The 23,956-nt window shown below is 42.6% G+C and overlaps 1 protein-coding gene across 1 annotated transcript; it reads left to right on the top strand.

The window, feature by feature from the left end:
- Nucleotides 1-8,980: 8,980 nt before the first annotated feature.
- On the top strand, nt 8,981-21,704 carry SEM1 (SEM1 26S proteasome subunit). Its single transcript, XM_082259273.1, has 3 exons — nt 8,981-9,168; nt 17,265-17,358; nt 21,485-21,704. The coding sequence occupies exons 1-3, from the start codon at nt 9,090-9,092 to the stop codon at nt 21,525-21,527; spliced, it is 216 nt and encodes a 71-aa protein (XP_082115399.1). The 5' UTR covers nt 8,981-9,089; the 3' UTR covers nt 21,528-21,704.
- Nucleotides 21,705-23,956: the final 2,252 nt, after the last annotated feature.

Genomic DNA, 23,956 nt, shown 5'->3' on the forward strand with positions numbered 1-23,956 from the left:
AAACTGGATCTTAAAGAGATATTCAAACAAAATATGGCTCCCCAAGTTGATGAGGATTTGTCCATCCTGCTAAAAACTTTATCTCTAACTTTGGAGAAACAAGTACGAGCCTGGTGGGATATTTCCACAATTGAAATGTATCTAAAAGAAGGTATGGTGAGTAGAGGTCTAAGGTGGGATGTAGCCCCCCAAGATGGCCTGGATGATGCCGAATCCATGAAAGAATGGGTGGACTTTTTCCATCAGACTGGCATGGACCTCCAAACCTTATTATTAAAACGCAAAAAGAGGAAAATGGAACGTATTAATGGTAAAATTAAGGATTTACAGGAAAAAATAGATAATGTAGTAGGAACTAATGATTTAAAAGATTTTAATGAGCAGACACAGAAGAAATTGGATAAAATCGATAAGGATATTCAGAAAAAGAAAGTTAAAAAATTCAATAGAGATAAGAGAGACTTTGAAAGTAAAATCATATATAAATGGCAGCTTGAAACTGCCAATAATACCACACCAGTGGATCTAGGTAATGACACAGAGAATATAGAAGTATTAAATAGTGCTCAAGAGACACCATTCCGTGGGGTTACTCCACGAAGGCCCCCAAAGAACCAATGGGAACCAAGGGATGGCACACCAAATTGGAGACAGCATCCGGGTAATTGGAATTCCAATTATCCAGTGAATAGCCAATGGACCACGGTACCCCAAAGAGGTAGACCCACTAGAGGGTCTGGTAATGGGAGAAGGGGGAGAGGTAGAACAGGTGGATCTACCTATCCGCCAGGTAGCGGATACCCCAACCCCAACTTTGTACATAACAATTATTACCAACCTCTGGTGGATTATGGAACATCTACTGGCCAATACCCAAGAGGAGGTCCTTTTTTAGGGAGAGGAAGGGGGCGGGGGAAACGTCGCCCCCACCAAAATACCCATCAAGAGAGAATGGGAAGGCCAGAAGAGGAGTACGTACGAGAAGAGGTGTCAGAGCAGGACGAAGGGTCCAATACAAAAAAAAGGAGAAGGGAACGGTGAATCAAGGGATTTTTAATTTGAGCCAGGTAGAACTGACCCAGAAAGAACTACATATTTTGGACCAAGGGCTAAAGTGCGCACCTAAACGTGCCCTAAATAAATTCGATGTTTATATCGATACCCATAAGTTTATTAGGAAATTAAACCTTAAAAAGCATTTCCTGAATAACCCAATTACCTCGATTAGTAACATAAATGGAGGGGGCATGTTGAATAGTGGTCTAAAAAACAAATCAACTATGAACCCCAAACCAAATAATAACCATTACGTTGAGGTGTTCAAGAATGCGGTATTGGAGGATTTACAAGAGCTGACTCCGAATAGAAAGGCTCAAAATAATTGTAGGCATATTATCGAAGGGTTAGACTCCTTGGAGAAAAGGAAAGAAATTATAATCAGGCCAGCCGATAAAGGGGGTGGAGTAGTTATAATGGATAAGAGTTTTTATCATCAACAACTTTCCAGTATGCTAAATGACACAAACACGTATATGAAGCTACCATCGGACCCAACGTCGAAGTTCGACCAAGAACTTAGAAGTCTGGTGGATCAGGGCTATCATACTTATGCCCTGACTAAGAAAGAAAAAAGGTATCTGACTCCAAGTGTTTGTAGAATCCCTACAATATACACGCTTCCTAAGATTCATAAGGATGAGAATTGCCCCCCAGCACGTCCTATAGTGAATGGGATTGGTTCTGTAACTGCAAGGTTAGGCCAATACCTGGATAAATTTTTACAGCCGAGTGTCATTACCACTAAAGCTTTTTTGAAGGATACCAAAGATCTGTTGGTATTGTTGGGTGATGTGTCGTTGAGTGAGGACTCGTCGGCCTTCTTGGTGACGGCTGACGTGTCCTCACTTTACACCATCATCCAACATGATGATGCACTTTTAGCCCTGAATTGGGCACTGAGTAAGAGAGAAGAAATTCCTTTTGCCCAGAAAAGATTTATTCAACAGTCTCTCGATTTTTGTCTATCTCACAACTACTTTTGGTTTAATAGTTGTTTTTATAGCCAAAAGACCGGCGTCGCCATGGGGGCCAAATTTGCCCCCAGTTTGGCGAATATTTTTATGGCCGAGTGGGAAGACAAATTTGTTTTTAATCAGTCTAGACCTGAGTTACGTTTTTATAAAAGGTTTATAGACGATATTTTATTTATTTGGGACGGGACAGAAGAATCCCTCCTTTCATTTATGAGCCATTTGAATAGGAACCCCAATAATATTAAGCTTGAATTTCATTGGGATACTACTAGCATCCAGTTTTTGGATGTCACCATTTTCAGACATTCAAATGGGTTTGCCACGAAAGTGTATTTTAAAAAGACTGATCGCAACAGTTACCTGTCCATCATGAGTGGCCACCATCCTACATGGTTAAAAAATATACCTAGAGGCCAATTCATGAGGGTCAGACGTAATTGTACGTTTGACCATGACTTTATGTCACAATCTAAAATAATTAAGGACCGTTTTCTTCAGAAAGGCTACAAAGAGGAGTTTTTGGACCAGGAGATAAAGAAAATTGGAGATATACCTAGGGCAGACTGTTTACAAAATAAAAGTAAAATCACGGACAATACGAAGGAGTGGAGCTTCCTATCGGATTTCTCCAATGACTACAAAAATGTAGAAGCTATTTTTAAAAAACATTGGCCTTTACTGTTGAAGGATAGAGTTCTGGGCCCTGTAATACCGGCCAACCCATCTTTTATATATCGAAAGGCTCCCAATTTTGGGGACAGGGTTGTTAAGAAAGTTCAAAACCCCCCAAAAGTAACTTTCTTTCCTGAAAGAAAGGGTTTCCATACCTGTGGTCGCTGTCGGGCCTGTTTCTTTGCAAGAACTAATTTAAGAAAGAGAATTGAATTCTCTGTTCCAGCAATAGGCAAGCAATTTAAGGTCCAAAATTTGATCACCTGCGACACGACCCATGTGGTCTACGCCCTTATGTGTCCATGTAACAAGATCTACATCGGTCGAACAAAACGGACTGTAAAGAAAAGGGTGGGAGAACATATTTCAAACATTTTGACCGGTTTTAAGGACCATAGTGTCTCGGAACATTTTAGGAGACACCATAATTGTGATCCCCGTGGTCTGCATTTTTGGGGAATAGAAAGGGTTACCCCCCCTTGGAGGGGGGCAAACTGGGTGAGAGAATTATCCAAATGCGAGACTAAATGGATTTTCCTCACCCAGGCCCTTGACCCCAAAGGTTTAAACATTGAGCTGGATCTCAATTGTTTTATCAGTGATTTTTGATCATTTTAATCGTTTTATATGAATTAACTTAAACTTAAATTTGATTCAATTTTTGATTGATTTTAAATTTACTTTTTCTGAATATCGTCTGAGGTATTTTAATCTAAACCCATTCAAATTTACTCTATGTTATTTATGTTATTTATGAATTATATCCTTGATTTTATCTTTTTCTCTAGTGAACTCAGTGTTTACTGAGTCTATATATATAACATTAGGATATGAGCCTTGAATCTTTAATTTTTAAATTTAAAATGCTCTGATATATTTAGATATACCACATGCAACCTTTTAAAACTCTTTCCATTAACTGGGAGGGTTTATCCCGCTTGGCAGCTTTCTTTTAGCATTGTATAGTTATGACTTTTAAGCATTGTATTGCCATGATTTACATGTATGTATTTATCACTCGCTGGGATTGCTTGTAATTGAGGAATGTTGACATAGAAAAGAGTATTAGCCATAAAGGGTGTTTCTCCTTTTCTGTATACATACAAGAGATTAAGTCACCGATTGGCTGTACATCGTGAATACGATGTGTGGGCGGAAGAATCGTGAACCGCGGAGTGATAGAGTAAGGGCGGAAGTGTTCCCGCCTTTCGGTAAGCCGGGATATTTGCATAGATTGGCGCGCCTACTATGTGACGTCAGAATTGTCAGCATTCCTCTGTGTATATCTTGACGCCGCGCCGTGAGGTCCACGCCCTTCGAAGAAGTCGGAAATGACGAAACGCGTCAGGGCGTGAACCTCGCGGCGACCGGAAGTTCTCGGGTGACACATTCGGAGGCACTGGAGGCTAGGAACATCAGCGTGGAGAGGGTGAGCCGGCCAACACCGCCTACCGATGCATCCCTGTGACTTCCCTATATGATTTATTAGAAGGCTTACTATTTGATTGCGTTTGTGAGTGCATTTATTGGGGGATTGGTTAATAAACTATGGAGTGATGTTTTACAATATCACACTAGTGCGGTCCTTTCTTTTATGTTTTCCTCAACCGGTTGGTGAGTGACTCGTGAGCAAAGGGAACGCAGTTTTCTGTGGAGAGAGGTGTGTTTCTAACAGCTGCAGCCGATCGAGTAAAGACCACAGAGTTCATGCTTGTTTGCCTTCTCTATGAGAATAGGAAGGCCTGTTTGTCTGGTGAGTTGCCATCTTGTACCTTATCACAACGGTGGAGGATTGAATGTCGGGTGACCCCATAAAAACTCACTGGTGACCCCAAATTGGTGAAAAAGACTGATATAAAGATGGACATTTAATGAGAAAGGACTAGTGCACTGTAGCAATTCCTTGCATGCTTTGATTGATACTTAATATCAGCGCTGCTATTGCTTTGTGTATGACTCCATTTATGGACTTTTATTCAGAGTGATTGTTTACAATAGATACCTAACATGTTACGCTTTAAAATTGCAAATGTCTGTGAAATGGCGACAAACTACGGTACCTTAAAAGCCTTTACAGTTTATAAGTTTTGAGTTACACAGGAGGTCTAGCACTAGACGTATTGCTCTCACTCTGACATTTGAGATGATACCTCACGTGTGGTGCGATCACCATTTGGGTGAAGTAGGTGCAGGACCTTCTTCCACATGAGCACAGGGGGACCGGGCGCTTTATTATTTTTTCTTACTATTTTTTTTTTTTTAAATGTATACTGTCCCTTTATTTTTATTTTTTTTCACCCCTTTTTTTGCTATTACAAGGAAAGAAAAACATCACTTGTCATAGCATTGGCTGTGACAGGTCCTCTTTATGGAAAGATCTGGGGTCTATTAGACCCCATATCACTCCTCTGACCTCCAATGAATCTGTTTAAACAGAGATCGGTTTAATCAGATTCTTGTACAATCCCATAACGGCTTGTTTACATCAGAATGAAACCGGAAGAGGTGAAATCCTCTTGTCACTTCCGGTTTATGACGTGACACAGTGGAAGGAACACCATCAGTTCCCCTCTCTGTGTCCAGGGAAAGCCGATGCCGCCGGTGATATCCGGTGAGGGGAAATTCAATAGGGAAACGCGTTTCGGGTACAACTGTCTTTAAACTGGAGGGCTTTAAACCTTTTTTAAACCACTTCTGGGCTGGAAGGTTTTACCCCCTTAATGACCAGGCCATTTTTTGTGATTCGGCACTGCATTATTTTAACGAAAAATTGCGCGGTCGCGCGAAGCTGTACCCAAATAAAATTGATGTCCTTTTTTCCCAGAAATAGAGGTTTCTTTTGGTGGTATTTGATCTTTTTTTTTTTGCGCTATAGACAAAAAAAGAGTGACAATTCTGAAAAAAAAAAAAACAATATTTTTCAATTTCTGCTATACAACATTCCCAAAAAAAATTAAAAATCAAATGTTTTCATCCTTTTAGGCCAATTTATATTCTGCTACATAATTTTGGTAAAATAAATCCCAATAAACGTATTTTGATTGGTTAGCGCAAAAGTTATCGAGTCTCCATCTAGGGGAATAATTTATGTCATTATTATTTTTTACTAGTAATGGTGGCGATCTGTGGTTTTTAGCGGGACTGCGACATTGCAGCGGACAGATCGGACCCCTAACTGATATTTTTGACACTTTTGGGGGGACAAGTGACATTACTACAGTAATCAGTAACATAAATATGCACTGTTACTGTACTAATGATACTGGCAGGGAAGGGGTTAACCTAGGGGTGATCAAAGGGTTAAATGTGTACCTGGGGGGTGCTATCTAACTGTGAGGGGAGCGATCATGGCCGCCGGTGCCGTGGATCGGCTTCCCCGCTGGCGAGTAGGCGTGCGCCCCCCCCCCCCCCCGGATCGCTCCCACGGACTCGCGGGAACCTGCCGACCTGGTCGAGTGGTTAAGGTTTTAAACCTTTACTACTCTATTGAAAAACTAAGAAAAACATGGCTGTTGTAACCTTTCCTGCTCTATCCAAAACTGAGAAGAAAAATGGCAGTTATTTTAAACATTTCCTACTTCATCCAAAGCTAAAAAAAAAAAAAAAGTAAGGCATTTTAAACCGAATTGAAAAGGATTAAGAGAGGTGCATGAAAGTCAGCCAGCCCCCAGTTTGATGTACTCACCCTCCAGTCTGGCACCAACCAAGTAGACCTGTCTCATGATATAAATAAAGAACAGGGGTTTAGTTGACACGCATTTGCAAACGCATGTGTAAGCTGCAAGGCCACTACACGGCACCCTGTTTTACCTGCAGTCCTAACACTTATAATTTGAGTGTCTCCTTACTGGGAGCACATGGCTGCTAATGGATAGATAGGAGGCAGGTGGGAGAGAGCAGCCCAAACTTCCCCCAATCCACCCCCATCCATGACTGGTCTAGTATCTCAAAACTCTAATAGCAATGTTCTTGGTACAAACTGAAAACGACCAGCTGAGAAGCATACACCTCCAACCCCTTGGCGGATGCAGTGTAAAACACAGATTGGGACTTTATATGAGGCAATTTGCCTGTATAGTTCAGTGCCTCCATCCCTAATTTCATAAAATATTTGGGACTTTACATGAGACAAGCAGGTCATGCTATGGTCTCCATCCCTGTATATGAAAAAACTGGGGTCAAATCAGACTACATCCACCAAAAACGCACGAAAATCGCACGGTGGGACTTTATATGAAACACCAGCTTGTAGGCAAGGTGCTTCCATCCCTGGCTACATATTTGTTTTTTCTGATACAGGGATGGAGACACTGGGCATACCTGCTGGTGTCTCACCTAAAGTCCCATGTAGCCCACATTGTTTATGTAAAACTAAGAAAATGTCAGGTGTATTACAACTCTCCTACTCTATCCAGAACCAAGAAAATGGCAGTTATTTTAAAACTTTCTTACTCTATCCAAAACTAAGAAAAAATAGCAGTTGTTTTAAACCTTCCCTACTCTATCAAAAACGAAAAAAAAAAAAAAAAAAGTCTGGTGTTTTAATCCTTTCATATGCTATCCAAAACAAAAAAATTACAGTTTTTAAACTCTTCCTACTCTATCCAAAACAAAAAAAAAGTTGGTGTTTTCCAAAACTAAGAAAATTGGCAGTTATTTTAAAACTTTTCTACTCCATCCAAAACTTTAAAAAATAGCAGTTATTTTAAACCTCTCCTACTGTATCCAAAACTAAGGTAATGGCAGTTATTTTAAACCCTCATAACGTTATCCAAAACTAAGAAAAATGGCAGTTATTTTAAAACTTTCCTGCTCTATCCAAAACTTAAAGCGGAGTTCCACCCAAAAGTGGAACTTACGCTTTAGGTGGTTCTAACCCCCTGACATGCCACATTTGGCATGTCATTTTTTTGGGGGGGGGGGGAGCGGGTACCTAGTTTTGACAGGTACCCGCTCCCACTTCCACTCGGAGCGCCGCGGCGCCCTGAGCGGAAGTTCTCCTCTCCCCCTCCCTCCCTGCAATCTTCTGGGACATGTCAGAGGTCCCAGAAGATTGCCGGCCAATCACGGCGCGTAGCGCAACTCGTGCATGCGCAGTGCGTACCCGGCTGTGAAGCCGCAAACTGTCACAGCCGGATACCCACACCAGTGATGCCAGCGCCGCAGAGCAGAGAGGGAGAAGAGCGAGGCTTCGGGCGGCCGCATCGCTGGACCGTTGGACAGGTGAGTGTGTAAGGCTGGAACTCCGCTTTAAAAAAAAAAATCAGGTGTTTTAAACCTTTACTCAAAACTAAGAAAAATGGCAGTTACCTTAAACCTTCCCTACTCTGTCCAAAACTAACAAAAATGGCAGTTATTTTAAAACTTTCCTACTCTATCCAAAACTTTTAAAAATAGCAGTTATTCTAAACCTCCCATACTCTATCCAAATCGCTAAAAAAAAATGTCAGATGTTGTAAACCTAGATTCCTACTCTATCTAAAACCAAGAAAAATGGCAGTTATTTTAAAACATTCTTACTTTATCCAAAACCAAGAAAATGGCAGTTATTTTAAAATGTTCTTACTTGATGCATAATTAAGAAAATGGCAGTTATTTTAAATCTTTCCCACTCTCTTCAAAACTATTTAAAACATGTCAGGTGTTTTTTAACCTTTCATACGCTTTCCAAAATAAGGGAAAAAAATGGCAGTTATTTGAAGCCTTTCCTACTCTATACAATCTTTAAAAAAAAAAAAAAAGTGGGGGTGGGGGTTTACCCTTTCCTACTGATTCCAAAACCAATAAAAAGCGGTGGGGGTTTTAAACGTTCCCTAATCTATGCATATATATGTGTATATATATATATATATGAATATATATATATATATATACATATATATATATATATATATATATACACATATATGTATGTATGTATGTATATATACACATATATATATATATATATATATATATATATATATACACACACACATTTTAGTACTATTACTATTCAGGCTGTACAAGTAACAGCAGAAAACTCCAAAGTAAAACAATAAGAATGTACTGAAAATTGTATATTGCTGTAGATTGGGCACTGTGCACACTCCTCATAGTGATCAACATGCATCTCAACAGCTTCTACTACGAACAAGTGACCACGTACGCCGCTCCGCCGCCAATTCCCCGCATGCGCACTGCAGCCTTTACCCCTCTTCCTCCAACCACTGCGTCGCTCTCCTCTTTCCGCCAACCACAAGCACGCGTGCGCAGTGCGTCCCTCACTACTTCCGCCAACCAAAGCCGCTCGTGCGTGCCAGAGAGTCATTTCCGTTTCCGCTCTCGGTCCAGTCGGGTTCTTTAGGGTGTTGTGTGGAGGTGTTCGGTGCCCAGTGTTTCGGGATGACCACAGAAAAGAAGCCGCAGGTGGACCTGGGTCTGCTGGAGGAGGATGACGAGTTCGAGGAGTTCCCGACAGAAGGTGAGAGGAGGAATGGGGGGGGAGGAGGCCGCCATGACTCAGGGGAAGTGTGGAGGGGGAGAATAGGCCTGAGGAGGAGAGCCATGGCTGTGTGTGGAGAGCTGAGTCCCTGTATACAATACAATGTGTCCCAGAGAAAATTATTTTATTATAGGGAAGAGGCAGAACCCATATTATAATCTATAACGAACAGAGCCCTCTGATCCCTCCTGTATTCAAGTCTATTGTATTTGTACTTTCTGCCTTTAAGTTGTAAAGCGCTGAGTAAACTGTCGGTGCTATATAAATCCTATATAATAATAATAATATTAGAGTATTTGTCGATTGCTTGTGTCCCCATTTGGGAGATTTCCCTTCACTTCCTGTCTTGGGGACACTCCAGGAAGTGGAATATGTCCACCCCCCCCCCACCTCACTCTCAGAACACGCAGGATTTTCCCTCCACCTCCTGTCTCGGTGACAATGATTACAGGACAGATAAAGAGACAGCGGGTACTGTGTTGGCATAGGGGTGGGGAGCAACACTTTAACACTTTTTCTGCTACAGTCTGGTGGGGGGGGGGGGGAACTGCAGAGGAGACTTTTCATTTAATGCATAGAATGCATTAAAGCAAAGCAGGGATTCTCAAACTATGGCCCTCAGCTGTTGCAGAACTACACATCCCATGAGGCATTGTAAAACTCTGACAGTCACAGACATGGCTAGGCATGATGGGAATTGTAGTTCCTGAACAACTGGAGGGCATAAGTTTGAAGACCCCTGCATTAAAGTGAAAAACTGAGATTTTACAATCCCTGTAAAGCTGAGTTCCACCCAAAAGTGCTCCTGACCCCCTGACATGCCACGTTTGGCGTGTCACTTTTTTGTGGGGGGGGGGGAGTGAGTACCTAGATTTGACAGATACCCGCTCAGGCCGCCTAGGAAGTTCTCCTTTCCGCTCCCTCTCTGCAATATTCTTGGACATGTCAGAGGTCCCAAAAGATCACCTGTTCATTCAGGACGCACAGCACGACTCACACATGCGCCACAAGCTGTCACAGTCGGGTGCCCACACTAGAGATGCCCGCGCCACGGGGAGAAGAGGGAGAGAACTGAGGCTCCCCCCCCCCCGGCTGCATCGCTGGATCCTAGGACAGGTGAGTTATGTGTTTATTAAATGTCAGCAGATACACTTCTTGTAGCTGCTGACTTTTTTAACCACTTCCTGCCCGCCCTATAGGTAATTGACGGCAGGAAGGTGGTTGTATTATCCTGACCCGCCGTCGAGCAAGGCACGCAGAGCTGTGATCGGTGCTGCGGTGTGTCACTCTGACACACCGCATCTCCAATCTTGGTAGGCTCTTTACCATGTGACCAGCTGTGTCCAATCACAGCTGGTCACATAGTAAACGGGAAGTGCCGTTGATCGGCTTTCCTCAGTTTGTGCCTGACAGGCACAAGTAGAGGAGAGCTGTTCTGCGGCTCTCCTGACGGGGAGGGGGGGGGGGGGGTCTGTGCTGGTATTCAGAGCATTGATTACCAGTGCAAAACCTTGGGGAGGGGGGGGGTGCCACTAGAGCCACCAGGGATGCCCACCCATGACCCCAGGGATGCCCACCAGGGATGGCAATCAAGGCTCAGGGAGCCTGCCGGTGGTGCCCTCCCTATCATTGCCGCCCATCATTGCCGCCTATCATTGCCGCCCACCAGTGCTCATCATTGCCGCCCACCAGTGCTCATCATTGCCACCTATCAGTGCCGCCCATCATTGCCGCCCATCATTGCCGCCCATCATTGCCGCCCATCATTGCCGCCCATCAGTGCCGCCTATCAGTGCCGCCTATCAGTGCCGCCTATCAGTGCCGCCTATCAGTGCCGCCTATCAGTGCCGCCTATCAGTGCCGCCTATCAGTGCCGCCTATCATTGCCGCCTATCAGTGCCGCCCACCAGTGCCGCCCACCAGTGCCTATCATTGCCGCCTATCAGTGCCGCCTATCAGTGCCGCCCACCAGTGCCGCCCACCAGTGCCTATCATTGCCACCTATCAGTGCCGCCCATCATTGCCGCCTATCAGTGCCGCCCACCAGTGCCCATCATTGCCGCCCACCAGTGCCCATCATTGCCACCTATCAGTGCCGCCCACCAGTGCCCATCATTGCCGCCCACCAGTGCCCATCATTGCCGCCCACCAGTGCCCATCATTGCCACCTATCAGTGCCGCCCACCAGTGCCACCTATCATTGCCGCCCACCAGTGCCTATCATTGCCGCCCACCAGTGCCCATCATTGGCACCTATCAGTGCCGCCCACCAGTGCCCATCATTGCCGCCCACCAGTGCCCATCATTGCAGCCCACCAGTGCCGCCCATCATTGCCGCCCACCAGTGCCCATCATTGCCACCTATCATTGCCGCCCACCAGTGCCCATCATTGCCGCCCACCAGTGCCCATCATTGCCGCCCACCAGTGCCCATCATTGCCGCCCACCAGTGCCCATCATTGCCACCTATCATTGCCGCCCACCAGTGCCACCTATCATTGCCGCCCACCAGTGCCCATCTTTGGCACCTATCAGTGCCGCCCATCATTGCCGCCCACCAGTGCCCATCATTGCCACCTATCAGTGCCGCCCACCAGTGCCCATCATTGCCGCCCACCAGTGCCCATCATTGCCGCCCACCAGTGCCGCCCATCATTGCCGCCCACCAGTGCCTATCATTGCCACCTATCAGTGCCGCCCACCAGTGCCCATCATTGCCGCCCACCAGTGCCCATCATTGCCGCCCACCAGTGCCCATCATTGCCGCCTATCAGTGCCGCCCACCAGTGCCCATCATTGCCGCCTATCAGTGCCGCCCACCAGTGCTGCATATTAGTGCCTCCTCATCAGAGCTTATCAGTGCAGGAAAAAACGTATCTATTTACAAAATCTTGTAACCTAAACAAAAAAAACTTTTTTTTTTTTTCAAACTTTTCGGTATTTTTTTATTTCTGTAGCAAAAAAGGAAAATCCTTGCGGTGATCAAATACCACCAAAAGAAAGCTCTATTTGTGGGGACAAAAATGACATAAATTTGGTTTAGGTACAGCGTTGCATGACCTCGCAATTGTCATTCAAAATGCAACAGTGCCCTCCCTCCGTTGCATCACACTGCACCCCCCCCCCCCCTTACCTTGTTCTGCTGCCAGAAGAAGCTGGAGGCAGAGCTACGACACAATTACAATGTCTGGAGGAGGATCAGAGGAGGTCTGGAGTCAGCTGCCGGAGTCTACTGAATGCTGAGATCAGGGGAGGCAGAGACAAGGGGGTGCTGTGGCTTTAGAGAAGTGCAGGATCTGTAGGAGGAGTTCTGTCATCCTCTCTGCTACCAAATGCTGAGATGGGGGGGGGGGGGGCGGCAGAGGTGAGCCTCTCCATGGCTGTGCAAGGAGAAGTGCAGGATCTGGCAAAGGAGTTCTGTCGTCCTCTCTGCTGCCAACTGCTGAGACAAGGTGAGGGGTGGAGATGAGGGAGGTGCGAGGTCCATATGAAATGGCCTGGCGGGGCTGTGTGTTTGACACCTGCCATAGAGAATAAAATATTAGTAGTTCTGACTTTGTTGCACGTTATTAGAGTAGAAGTCTCCCACCTGTAGCTGCTGACTTTTATTTATAGGATACTTACCTGTCCATTCCGATTCTTGAATCAGCTCTCAGGTGCTGGTGCCGCCATCTTTGCTAAGGGAACACAGCAGTAAAGCCTTGCAGCTCCACAGCCAGTTCCCGTGAATCTCGCTTTCTGAATGTGCCGACTGCGTAGGGAAGTGAGCCGGAAGTGGGATTGGGTACCTGTTAAAGCCAGTTACCTGCTCCCCCCCCCCCCCCCCCCCCCAAAAAAAAGGTGCCAAAGATGGCAGTGGACATGTGAAAGGAGGCAGACGAGCAGAGCTTCCTCTTTTGGGTGGAGCTTCGCTTTAAGGTAAATTAAGCGAATCAACTGGTCCCAATACAAAATATTCCATTTTATTTTTTCGCATAAGCCCAATCTTCAGACGGAGAAGACGATGGGTATATGGCAGCCAATGGAAAGGTGGCACTGAACTTACTTGTTTTTTTTCTTGTGTGGGCTGGGTGGCAATGGACATAAATTATTTAATTTTATAAAACTTTTTTTATTTTTATTTTTTTTTGGGTATAATATTTGATTTGACACACTTAGCTAATTCTTCTATTGTGCTGAGCTGTTATTTTTCTGGTGGATAGGTGTGAAGGTAAGGTTTCCTGTTTATACATGTTAACAAATGGCTTTCCTCATTGCATCTCTTTGATTGGATGATTACATCCGCCCCTGCCGAACATCAGAAACTGCGCCGACCGACTCAAACCTGGGAGTGTGCGCTTGTGGGTCATTGTCTTTGTCTAACACACCCCAGAGCCTTGCCCTGAGTCCCCAATAATCCCAAAATATACACGTGGGAAATCTTCACTTTCAGTAACACAATAGAAGACACAGGTTTATTACTCAAAGTGTATATAAATGTAACAAGACAAAATGACTCTAATCAATCAAAGTGGAACTCTGTTTCAATTATCCAGTTCATCCCCAGAGCAAGATTTTTTCTTTTTTTTTTTTCTTTGTCGCATACATGTAAAATTCCTAATTCTTGGCAATAAAATTACTAAAACCTCCAGAACATTATATATTTTCTGAAAGCAGAGGCCCTGTAGAATAAAAAAAGTGATAGTTGTGTCCTCTTATGTTTGCACAACTGTTTCATGCAAATTTTCAGGAGAAAATGTAATAAAATTAATTTTAGTGCAAAAACACAGCTTATAATGCCCATTTTTAGTTAAAATATAAAAGATGAGGTTGCATCGAATAAATAAATAAGATACCAAACATTCCATGTCTTAAAATTGTGTGCGCCCACGATATCGCCAAAAACGATGGTGCCCAAAAATCACCATAGGTGGTGTTTTAAAAGCCATTACAGCTCATCAGTGAGGCTGCATTCACACTTGAGCGTAGCGTTTTTTACCGCAATTTTACCGCAATTTTTTCAGGCGTTTTTCATTGACATCTATCAAAAACGCTGGTAATCAGCCCAAAAAGAAGCTCATGTACTTTTTTCAGCTACAGGCGTTTTGCAAAATGCTCAGATGTGAACAGGGGCCATTTAAATGAATGGGGTTTTACTTGTTGGGCGTTTTGGAAGCGTTTCTTTTGAGCGTTTTTGGAGCTGAAAACGCCCAGGTGTGAATGGAGCCTTAAGGCTGGGTTCACACTATTGAGATGCGGGAACTAGCGTGATTTCAGTGCGATTTCCTGCATCGCATGTCTCTTGCAGGCAGTTCACACTGCCCAATGCAAACCGATGTGGGTGTCAATACAAAGCTAATTACACCCCCAAATCGAATCGCAGTGCGAACTGTCAAATGGTGCAGGAATTGGATCCGATTCTAGTTTGAACCAAAAAAAGGGTCCTGCACCATTATTGTCTGAATGCTGCGATGCAAATTCAGCCATACAATCTACACCAAAAAGGTGCAGGACCCTTTTTACACATTCTCACCCTGGGCTTGCGTTTGCACAGGTGTGGGGGTTTTATTAATTTTTTTTAATGTTAATATATTATAAATTCATTTTATTTATTTTTTTTATTTTATCTTTCTTTATTTTTACTTGATTGCTATCACAAAGCAGGGAAGATATAAAAATCAATTATTATTTTTTTGTTTTTTTTTAAATCGAGCCCAATGTCTCCTCTGCCCTTCACACCATCTAAAAAGAATTAAAAATAAACTCTTTTTTTTTTTTTTATGGGAAATGTAAAATTATATATATATATATATATATATATATTTTTTTTTTTTTTTGCTTTTTAGTGTAAATGTGAGGTCTTTTTGACCCCCAGATCTCTCCATAAAGAGGTCCTGTCATGCTTATTTCTATTACAAGGGATGTTTACATTCTTTGTAATAGGAATAAAAGTGATCAACTAAAAAAAAAATTAAAGGGACAGTGTAAAAATAGGGAAAAAAATATCTTAAAGCAACTGTCCCTTTTGCGCTTGCGCGCAGAAGCGATACATGTATAAGGTGTTCAAACCACATATGTTGGGTATAGACGCAATTGTTCTAGCCTGACCAATAATTCTAGCACAAGACCTCCTCTGTAATTCTAAGCAGGTAACCTGTAAATAAATGTAAAGTGTCGCCTATGGAGGTTTTTATGTACTTTAGGTTGTCGCCATTACACAAGCGTGCCCAATTTTAAAGCGTGACATGTTGGGTATCTATTTACTCAGTGGCGTAACATCATCTTTTACATTATACAAAAAAATTGGACTAACGTTACTTTTTTCTTTTTTTTTATATTTAATTAACCACTTAAGCCCCGGAAGATTTTACCCCCATTCCGACCAGGGGGTATTTTGCGATTCGGCACTGCGTGACTTTAACGGACAATTGCGCGGTCGTGCGACGCTGTACCTAAACGAATTTGGCGTCCTTTTTTTCCCACAAACAGAGCTTTCTTTTGGTGGTATTTGATCACCTGTGCGATTTTTTTTTTTTTAATCACGCACTATAAACAAAAAAAGAGCGACAATTTTGCAAAAATAACAATATTTTTCACATTTTTTTTATATGAAATTCCCCCCCAAAAAAATGTAAAAATCAAAATTTTTTAACATTTTCGGACAATTTGTTTTATGCTACATGTTTGGTAAAAAAAAATCGCAAAAAGCGTATTTTGATTGGTTTGCGCAAAAGTTATCGCGTTTACTAACAAAGGGAAAGATTTTTGTCATTTTTGTTGTTGTTTTTTTTAACACGTAATGGCGGCGATCTGCGATTTTTTTTTTTTTTTTTTTTTTTGCGGTACTGCGACATTGCGGCGGACAGATCGGACCCTTGACTGACATTTTTGACACTTTTGGGGTTACCAGTGACATTTCTACAGTAATCAGTGCTATATATATGCACTGTTACTGTAAAAATACACTGGTAGTGAAGGGGTTAACTTTATTTGGGAGGGAGGGGCTGTGTGTGTCCCTAGGGGCGTGCTTTCTACTGTGATTGGCTGTGGCTTCAGCTGTAAGGACACTGATCAACGGATCTACATAGTAGATCCATGTGATCAGTGTCTTTGCAGCGAGGAGAATGACAGGCAGCTTGTTTACACAAGCTGCCTGACTTTCTCTCTCTCCCCCACCGATCGCAGAGTGGCCGGCGGACATCGGGTCCGCTGGTCACACGCGCGGGGGGGTCCGTGACCACGCGGGAGCGCGCCTCCGGGGGCGCGCGCTCGCTCCCTAGACCCTCACAAGCAAGCAACGTAGCCCTACGTTAGTTTGCCTGTGAGGGGCTGACCGCCGACGTAGATAGTTGTGCGGCGGTCGGCAAGTGGTTAAAAAAAGGTGTATTTTCTTTCCCAAAAGAAAAATGTGTTTGAAAGACCACTGCACAAATATATGGCATAAAATATTGCAACAATTTTTCCATTTTATTCTCTAGGGTCTCAGCAAAAATAAAATTGTATGTTTGGGGGTTTTAAGTCATTTTCCAGCAAAACCTACTGAATTTAACTTGTAAACAACAAATGTCAGAACTAGGCCCGGTCCTTAGGTGGGTAAAGAAGTTCTTTTAGCCCCGGTTCACACTTCTGCGAGTGCCGGGTTCGCATGTAATATCGGAGCGCACTGCTCCGACATTACATGCGATCAGCTGTGCGGTGCGAGTTTAGCCATACAGTTTGTATGGCTAAATTTGCATCGCACCCGGAGCAAACACGCACAGGAGGCATTTTTGCAGCCGCATCAGGATCGGATCGCACAGCGGTTCACACTTGTGCGATCCCATCCTGTGCGAACTGCACGATCGCACTGCGATATGCGATCAAACTGGGGGTGTCGTTAAGATTACATTGACACCCCCAGCGTATCGCATATGGCAGTGTGAACTGCCGGGGGTGCGTGTGCGATGCGGGAACAGGCTGCGAATTCGCAGCCTTCCCGCATCGCATAAATGTGAACCGAGCCTTAATGCGATTTGTTGTATTGCCTGGGGTTTGCTTTATTGTCTGCCTTTTTATATTGAGAACTGGGTGTTAATGTTTTTGTATCTGACTTTCAGACTGGACAGGCTGTGACGAGGATGAAGATGCCCACGTCTGGGAGGATAATTGGGATGATGACAATGTAGAGGATGACTTCTCTAATCAGTTAAGGTAATGGAAGCGTTTTCTTCTGAAGTTTGTAGCAGACTGCCTCAGAGGAGTAATGGAATAGGTTATAAAGAATAATACGTGATACTTACAATTATAAAAAAATGAATGGTAGAACTTTCTGCCTCTAAAGAGTACAATAGATGACCAAAAGTATAAGGCCACCCCTCTAAGTTCAGGTGTTTCCAGTGAAGGGTACTGTTACTACATCATGCAAAGACATTTTAGGTAATTGTGCCCTTTCACCCTCGTGGTAACAATTTTGGCTGTTTTCTGTTCCAGCATGACTGTACCCCATCTACAAAGCCAGCTCCATAAAGCCAACGGGGGAGATTTACCAATGCTGGAGTAATTTAAAATTAGTGATCGAACGATTATCGGCAACACCAATATATCGGGGGCCTGTAAGCACTTTCCCCGAAATATCGGAATCGGCCCCTGAGGTTACCAATATTGCCGATTATTTAGGGAAACTGCATGTACCGGAGTGATGCCTGCAGCAAGAGGCATCACCCCGGTACCGCCGGCGTCCATAGCTGCCGGTCAGCTGACTTGTAATGACAACCAATGCAGCTGAGAAGCCGCTCGGCTGTCATTACATGGAGCGGGAGGGGACGTCCGCCGCCACCCCCGCCTTCCATGGGTTGCCCGGGTCTCCTGTCCCACCGGGAGACCCGGGCATTCTACCTCCACCGCCGCTGAAGAGAAGACCCGGGTTTCCATCTAAAAAACCCAGAAGTGATGTCATGACACTCGGCGCCGTATTAAAAAAACTGATAGCATTCAAAACAGCCAAACTTGGCGTTTTGAATGCTTTTAGACCATCGGAGTACCTTTAGAAAAAAATATATATATATATTTTTTTTTTTTACATGTCCGAAAATATCAACCGATATCCGATGACCAACATATCGGTATCAGCATTAAAAAAAAAAAAAGCTTAAACCATGGATGTCCAACCTTTTGGCTTCTCTGGGCCACATTGAGTGTAGAGAAATGTTCTCGGGCCGCATATTAAATATATACTATAGTTAAGGTATATAAGTAATAAAACGCTGCCGTGCCCCCCCCTCCGAGGCAGCCTCTGCCTACCGTTAGTTGGAAGTTGCTGTGGCCATGCCCCCGACCCAACTTCCTTCCTCCCCAGCAAAAAAAAAAATTGTCAGGGGGCAGTGGGCCGCATTGCCTGGGGTTCCGGGCCGCAGGTTTGACATGCCTGACTTAAACGCTACTGCAAAAAAAGCTGAAAAACGTCTACAGTTTTTATGTTTGATAACGTCCAGTGTGCATGAGGACTAATTGCTGACCTCCTAGGGTGCTGTTTTGGCTGAATGGGCACACATTCCCACACTCCAAAAAATGTTTTCTTTTTTTTTAATCCTTCCCATACGAGTGGAGGCTGTTAAAGTCACAAAGAGGACAACACCATATTATCCACTTAAAGCGGAGTTCCACTTTTGCGTGGAACTTCTGCTTTAAGTACTCCTGACCCCCTGACATGGCACATTTGGCATGTCAATTTTTTGAGGGGGGGGGGTGCCTAGTTTTGACAGGTACCCCCTCTCACTTCTGCTCAGAGCGCTGCGGGTACCCTGAGCGGAAGTTCTCCTCTCCCCCCTCCCTCCCTGCAATTTTCAAGGTCCCAAAATATTGCCCTGCCGGTCAGGACGCGCAGTGCGACTCGCACATGCACAGTGCGCACCCAGCTGTGAAGCCGTAAGCTGTCACAGCTGGGTGCCCACACTAGTGATGCCGGCGCGGCCATGAGGAGAGGGAGAGGAGCGAGGCTGTGGACGGCCGCATCACTGGATACACTTTTTATAGCTGCTGACTTTTATAATAGACACAAAAACGGCTGGAACTCCACTTTAAATTTTCAGAAGATTTTACCCCATTCATATCAGCCCATTTTTTGCTATTTAGCACTGTCCTACTTTAACTATTAAATGCGCAGTCATGCAACACTGTATGCAAACAAAATGTATATCATTTTTTTTCACACAAATAAGGTTTTCTTTTAGTGGTATCTAATCATCACTGGGTTAAGTGGTGATACATTTTTCTTGAGCATTCTTGGGCTAAAGGTGCCAATAATGGCTGGAAATATATTAATTTTCATCCAAATTCATGATATTAAAAAGTTGAATATATATATATATATATATATATATATATATATATATATATATATATATATATATATATATTCTTAATTTTAAAACTCTAATTTTTGCTTTTTGGCCAAGTGCATCCTGCATTTTCAGTTTCGGCACCAAAATTTCCATTTGGTGCACCCCCTACCTTCTGTGTGTACCCCCGAAAAGAACAGCTACTACATTAGGTGTGTGACAGGTTTACTTCAGAGTACAGTTTTTCTTTTTTTTTTTTTCAATTCAGTCTTGGTTCTTCACATTATATATTTTTAGGCTGCATTCACATGTCAGCGTATAATCGCGGGCAGAACCGCCGCGGTTCCGCCCGCGATTCGGAGATTTATTGCAAATCGCGGGACGCCTAGCGTTGCCCGTTGATTTGCAATAGCCCCCCAAACGCCGAGCGATGTTGCCGCGATTTACGCCCGCCGAATCGCGGCAACATCGCGCAAACAAAATCGCGGGACGCAATACGCTCCAAAAAAGTACAAGAGCTTCTTTGGAGCGTATTGCGTCCCGCGATTTTGTTTGCGCGATGTTGCCGCGATTCGGTGGGCGTAAATCGCGGCAACATCGCTTGGCGTTTGGGGGGCTATTGCAAATCAACGGGCAACGCTAGGCGTCCCGCGATTTGCAATAAATCTCCGAATCCCGGGCGGAACCGCGGCGGTTCTGCCCGCGATTATTCGCTGACATGTGAATGCAGCCTTAGTGTTTGTAGTCTACCCAAATGTACATTGTTTTTTGTTTTTCAGAACAGATAGGACTTTATTATGATGGCAAAGTCACATACATATTATTGAAGTAGACAATGGGGGGGGGGGGGGATTCAGTATAGCTGCTGCACCACTTTTCTGGTATTATTCCTCCGCGTTAAAGGAAAAGTACGGCCAAAGCTCATTTGGTTGTACTTTTCCTGTGGATCACAGGAGTGCAGTTTGTTCTGCACTTCTGTGACCTGTTTTCAGCAGACAGTGGGCTGAAGTCCGCTGTCTGCTGACGTCACAGAGCCGGTTAAGGTTTGGGGAAGATCGAAATCTCTGCTCAGGGAGCTGTCTCAGCCTTGGAGGCGCTGTTGGACAGATGCAGCATCCACCTAGGTGAATGCTGCAAGTATTAAAACAATAACCCATGATTCTCTATTAATGTATTGAAGCATTCATGAATTTTTTGGTTTTGACAGCGACGCACCAAATTCAGGTAAAAATGCACCACTTTTACATTGTGTTGCGTTTAATGCGCCAAATGTAAAAGTGGAGCTAATTAAAACCGACTGGGTGCAGAGAGAAAACCTGGCTCTGATTTTGTGTCTCACATGAATTCTAAAAATCAATATACACTTATTGGGATTTTTTTTTTTTCTTTTTACCAAAAATATGTAGAAGAAAACATTGGCCTCCTAAATGAAAAAAAAATAAAATTTCTTTATTTTATTTAATTGGATGTGTTTTAGCATAAAGTTAAAAAATTTAATATTTTTTTTTTCTTTATGCTAAAAAAAAAAAAACAGACGGTTGAAGAAAAAAAAAAAATTTAATTCTGTGTGTGTATATGTATGTGTGTGTATATATGTATGTATGTATATATATATATATATATATATATATGTATATGTATATGTATATGTATATATGTATATGTATATGTATATATATTGGAATTTCAATTTTTTTTTTTTGTTTGTTTATGGCGCAAAAAATTAAAAACCTATTGGTGAGCAAATACCACCAAAAGAAAGCTCTGTTTGTGGGAAAAAAAGATGACATGCATTTTGGTTTGAGTATAGCGTTCCATGACCACACAATTGTCAAAGTAATGCAGCGATGTATAGCAAAAAAATGGCCTAATCATGAAGGGGTACATTTTCCAGAGGTTAAGTGGTTAAAAAAAAAAATCAAGAATTTCTATTTGTGATTGGCTGAATAAATTGATCAGGATTTTGAATTTACATTCTGAGCGCTTTTTTTGTCTTTCAGGGCGGAGCTAGAAAAACACGGATACAAAATGGAGACGGCGTAGCGGAGGAGAATTACGACTTTGTTTGCCATGTATAATTTTTTTTTCTTTTGTGTTTTACAATAAATATTTTGTTCTTCTGTAAAGTGGTTTAGAAGTTCTTTGCCACAAACTGCTCTGGTGTTACCACAAAGATGTATTTATACTTTGTTTAATAAAGACTGAAGGATTGCTGCAATACGATTGAGCCTTGGACATTCATGAAAAACCAAGTCAAAAAAGGCAATTTTGTTTTTTTTTTAGTTATAGAGCAAGGGAGGATTATAATTTCTGTCCGATTTTTTTTTTTTTTTTTTTTGCCATCTGTGTCCCTTTCACTTCCTGTCCCATAGCCAAATAGCGGCACTCTCAGTGATTGCTGTTTCCAGCTGATCACAGATCGAGGTAAAGAGCCAAGCAGCGGCTCTTTACCACGTGATCAGCTGTGTCCACTGTCCAATCACAGCTGATCACTATGTAAACATAAGCCGGTTATTGGCATTCCTTTCCTCACGCTGACAGCATGAGGAGAGGAGAGCTGATAACTGGCTTGTGTGAAAGGGACATGTATGCTTATCATCAGTGCAGCCCCCAACAGCGTTCATCAGTGCTGCCAATTGGTGGCCATCAGTGCCTCCTCATCACTGCCCACCAGTGCAGCTTCATCAGCACACATCAGTGAAGGAAAAAATATCTATTTGCAAAATTTTAAAACTAGAAGTAAACTAAACTGTTTTTTTTTTTTTTGTTTTTCCAAAATATTTTTTTTCGTTTATTTAGCAAAAAATATAAAACCCAGCGGTGATTAAAAAAACATCAAAAGAAAGCTCTAATTGTGTGAAAGAAATGATAAAAATTGTGTTTGGGTACAGTGTTGCATGACTGCACAATTGTTATTCAAAGTGCGACAGCGCTGAAAGATGAAAATTGGCCTGGGCAATAAGGGGCTGAAAGTGCCCTGTAGGCAAGTGGTTAAAATAAAGGGAAATTGTACTACATTTTAAAGTTGTTTTGCCTTCCTAAAAAGAAGAGCATACAATATACAATGCTTGTTCCTGTCATATTTTTTTATTATAGGCTCACAAATGCACATAAGTCCTTTTTTTAATTTTTTTTTTCTTTTAATATTGTATCTGTATCTGACAAATACAGTATTAAACAGATAATCACTTCTGCTTTCAGAATGAAGTGCAATCTGCAGGCTGAAGCTGGCCATACAGGAGTCCTTTTTTTTTTTCTCCCCCTTAATTTAACGAGCATATTGAATGAAAGAAAAACTACTTTGTTTCCTCATCCACATACTTGATGGGGGAATTTCTCCCTCTGAGTTGTGATACTGTGACAGTGGGGAGACCTCCCTGCCCTCAGAGTAAAGTGATGAGCACCGTCAGGCTATAGACTTTTTTTTTTTTTTTTGTCAAAAGTTAACCTTTGTTTAACCACTTTACCACTGGAGGATTTTCCTGCTTTACGTCCAGGCCACTTTTTGCAACTTGGCACTGCGCGACTTTAACTGACAATTGCGCGGTCATGCAACCCTGTACCCAGACGAAATTGATGTCCTTTTTTTCCCCACAAACAGAGCTTCCTTTTGGTGGTATTTGATCACCTCTGCGATCTTCATTTTTTGCGATTATTAATAAAAAATGAGCGAAAATTTTGCGAAAAAATTTACATTTTCTACTTTGACAGTTAAAAAATATCCAATATATTCAATTTTTGTCATATATTTAGGCCAAAATTTATTTAGCTACATGTCTTTGACAAAAAAATTCTCAAGGAGTGTATTTTTAACCGCTTTAAGACCGGAAGACGGAAGATTTTACCCCATTCCTGACCAGGCTATATTTTGCGATTTCGGCACTGCGTTACTTTAACATACAATTGCGCGGTCGTGCAACGCTGTACCCCAATTAAATGTATGTCCTTTTTTTTCCCCACAAATAGCTTTCTTTTGGTGGTATTTGATCACCTGTGCGATATTTTTTTTTTTTTTTTTTGAACACTATCACATTCTAAGATTGTCCACCATTATGGGTTGTATACTGCTGAAACTAACATGATTTAAAAAAAAAAAAAAAAAGTTTTAACAGCGATCCAGCAATAAAAAATATGCAAACTTTATTAGCACCCAAATCATGTCGGGCCTTCGCTAAAGTTTTCAAGTTTGGCCAAAATATTTTTTCTTTACTGCTGCTCCATATGAAAAGAATTGAATTTGTGGAAACTTGGTGGTTTACAAACTGGTTAAACATAAAGCCAAACATGCCAAGAAAAAAATGTATATACAGACTGAATATGGTCAAAAATAAATCCATGCTCTTTCTGGGTCATGCAATTTTTGGTTACAGCTTTTTGAGGGAGAAAAAAAAAAAAACAAAGAAAAACCCAAAACAGCATGTCCTTTATAATATGCAAACTGAAACAACACCTCACAGTGGTACCACACCACA

This window comes from Pelophylax lessonae (assembly GCF_965119305.1).
Source record: "Pelophylax lessonae genome assembly, chromosome: 5".
Taxonomy (NCBI): Eukaryota; Metazoa; Chordata; class Amphibia; order Anura; family Ranidae; genus Pelophylax; species Pelophylax lessonae.

Bases quoted from the DNA above. Each gene is read 5' to 3' on its own strand.
- SEM1 (XM_082259273.1), top strand. From the start codon at position 9,090: ATGACCACAGAAAAGAAGCCGCAGGTGGACCTGGGTCTGCTGGAGGAG. The intron at 9,169-17,264 runs GTGAGAGGAGGA...TCTGACTTTCAG, and splicing joins CGAGGAGTTCCCGACAGAAG to ACTGGACAGGCTGTGACGAG. The intron at 17,359-21,484 runs GTAATGGAAGCG...TTTGTCTTTCAG, and splicing joins GACTTCTCTAATCAGTTAAG to GGCGGAGCTAGAAAAACACG.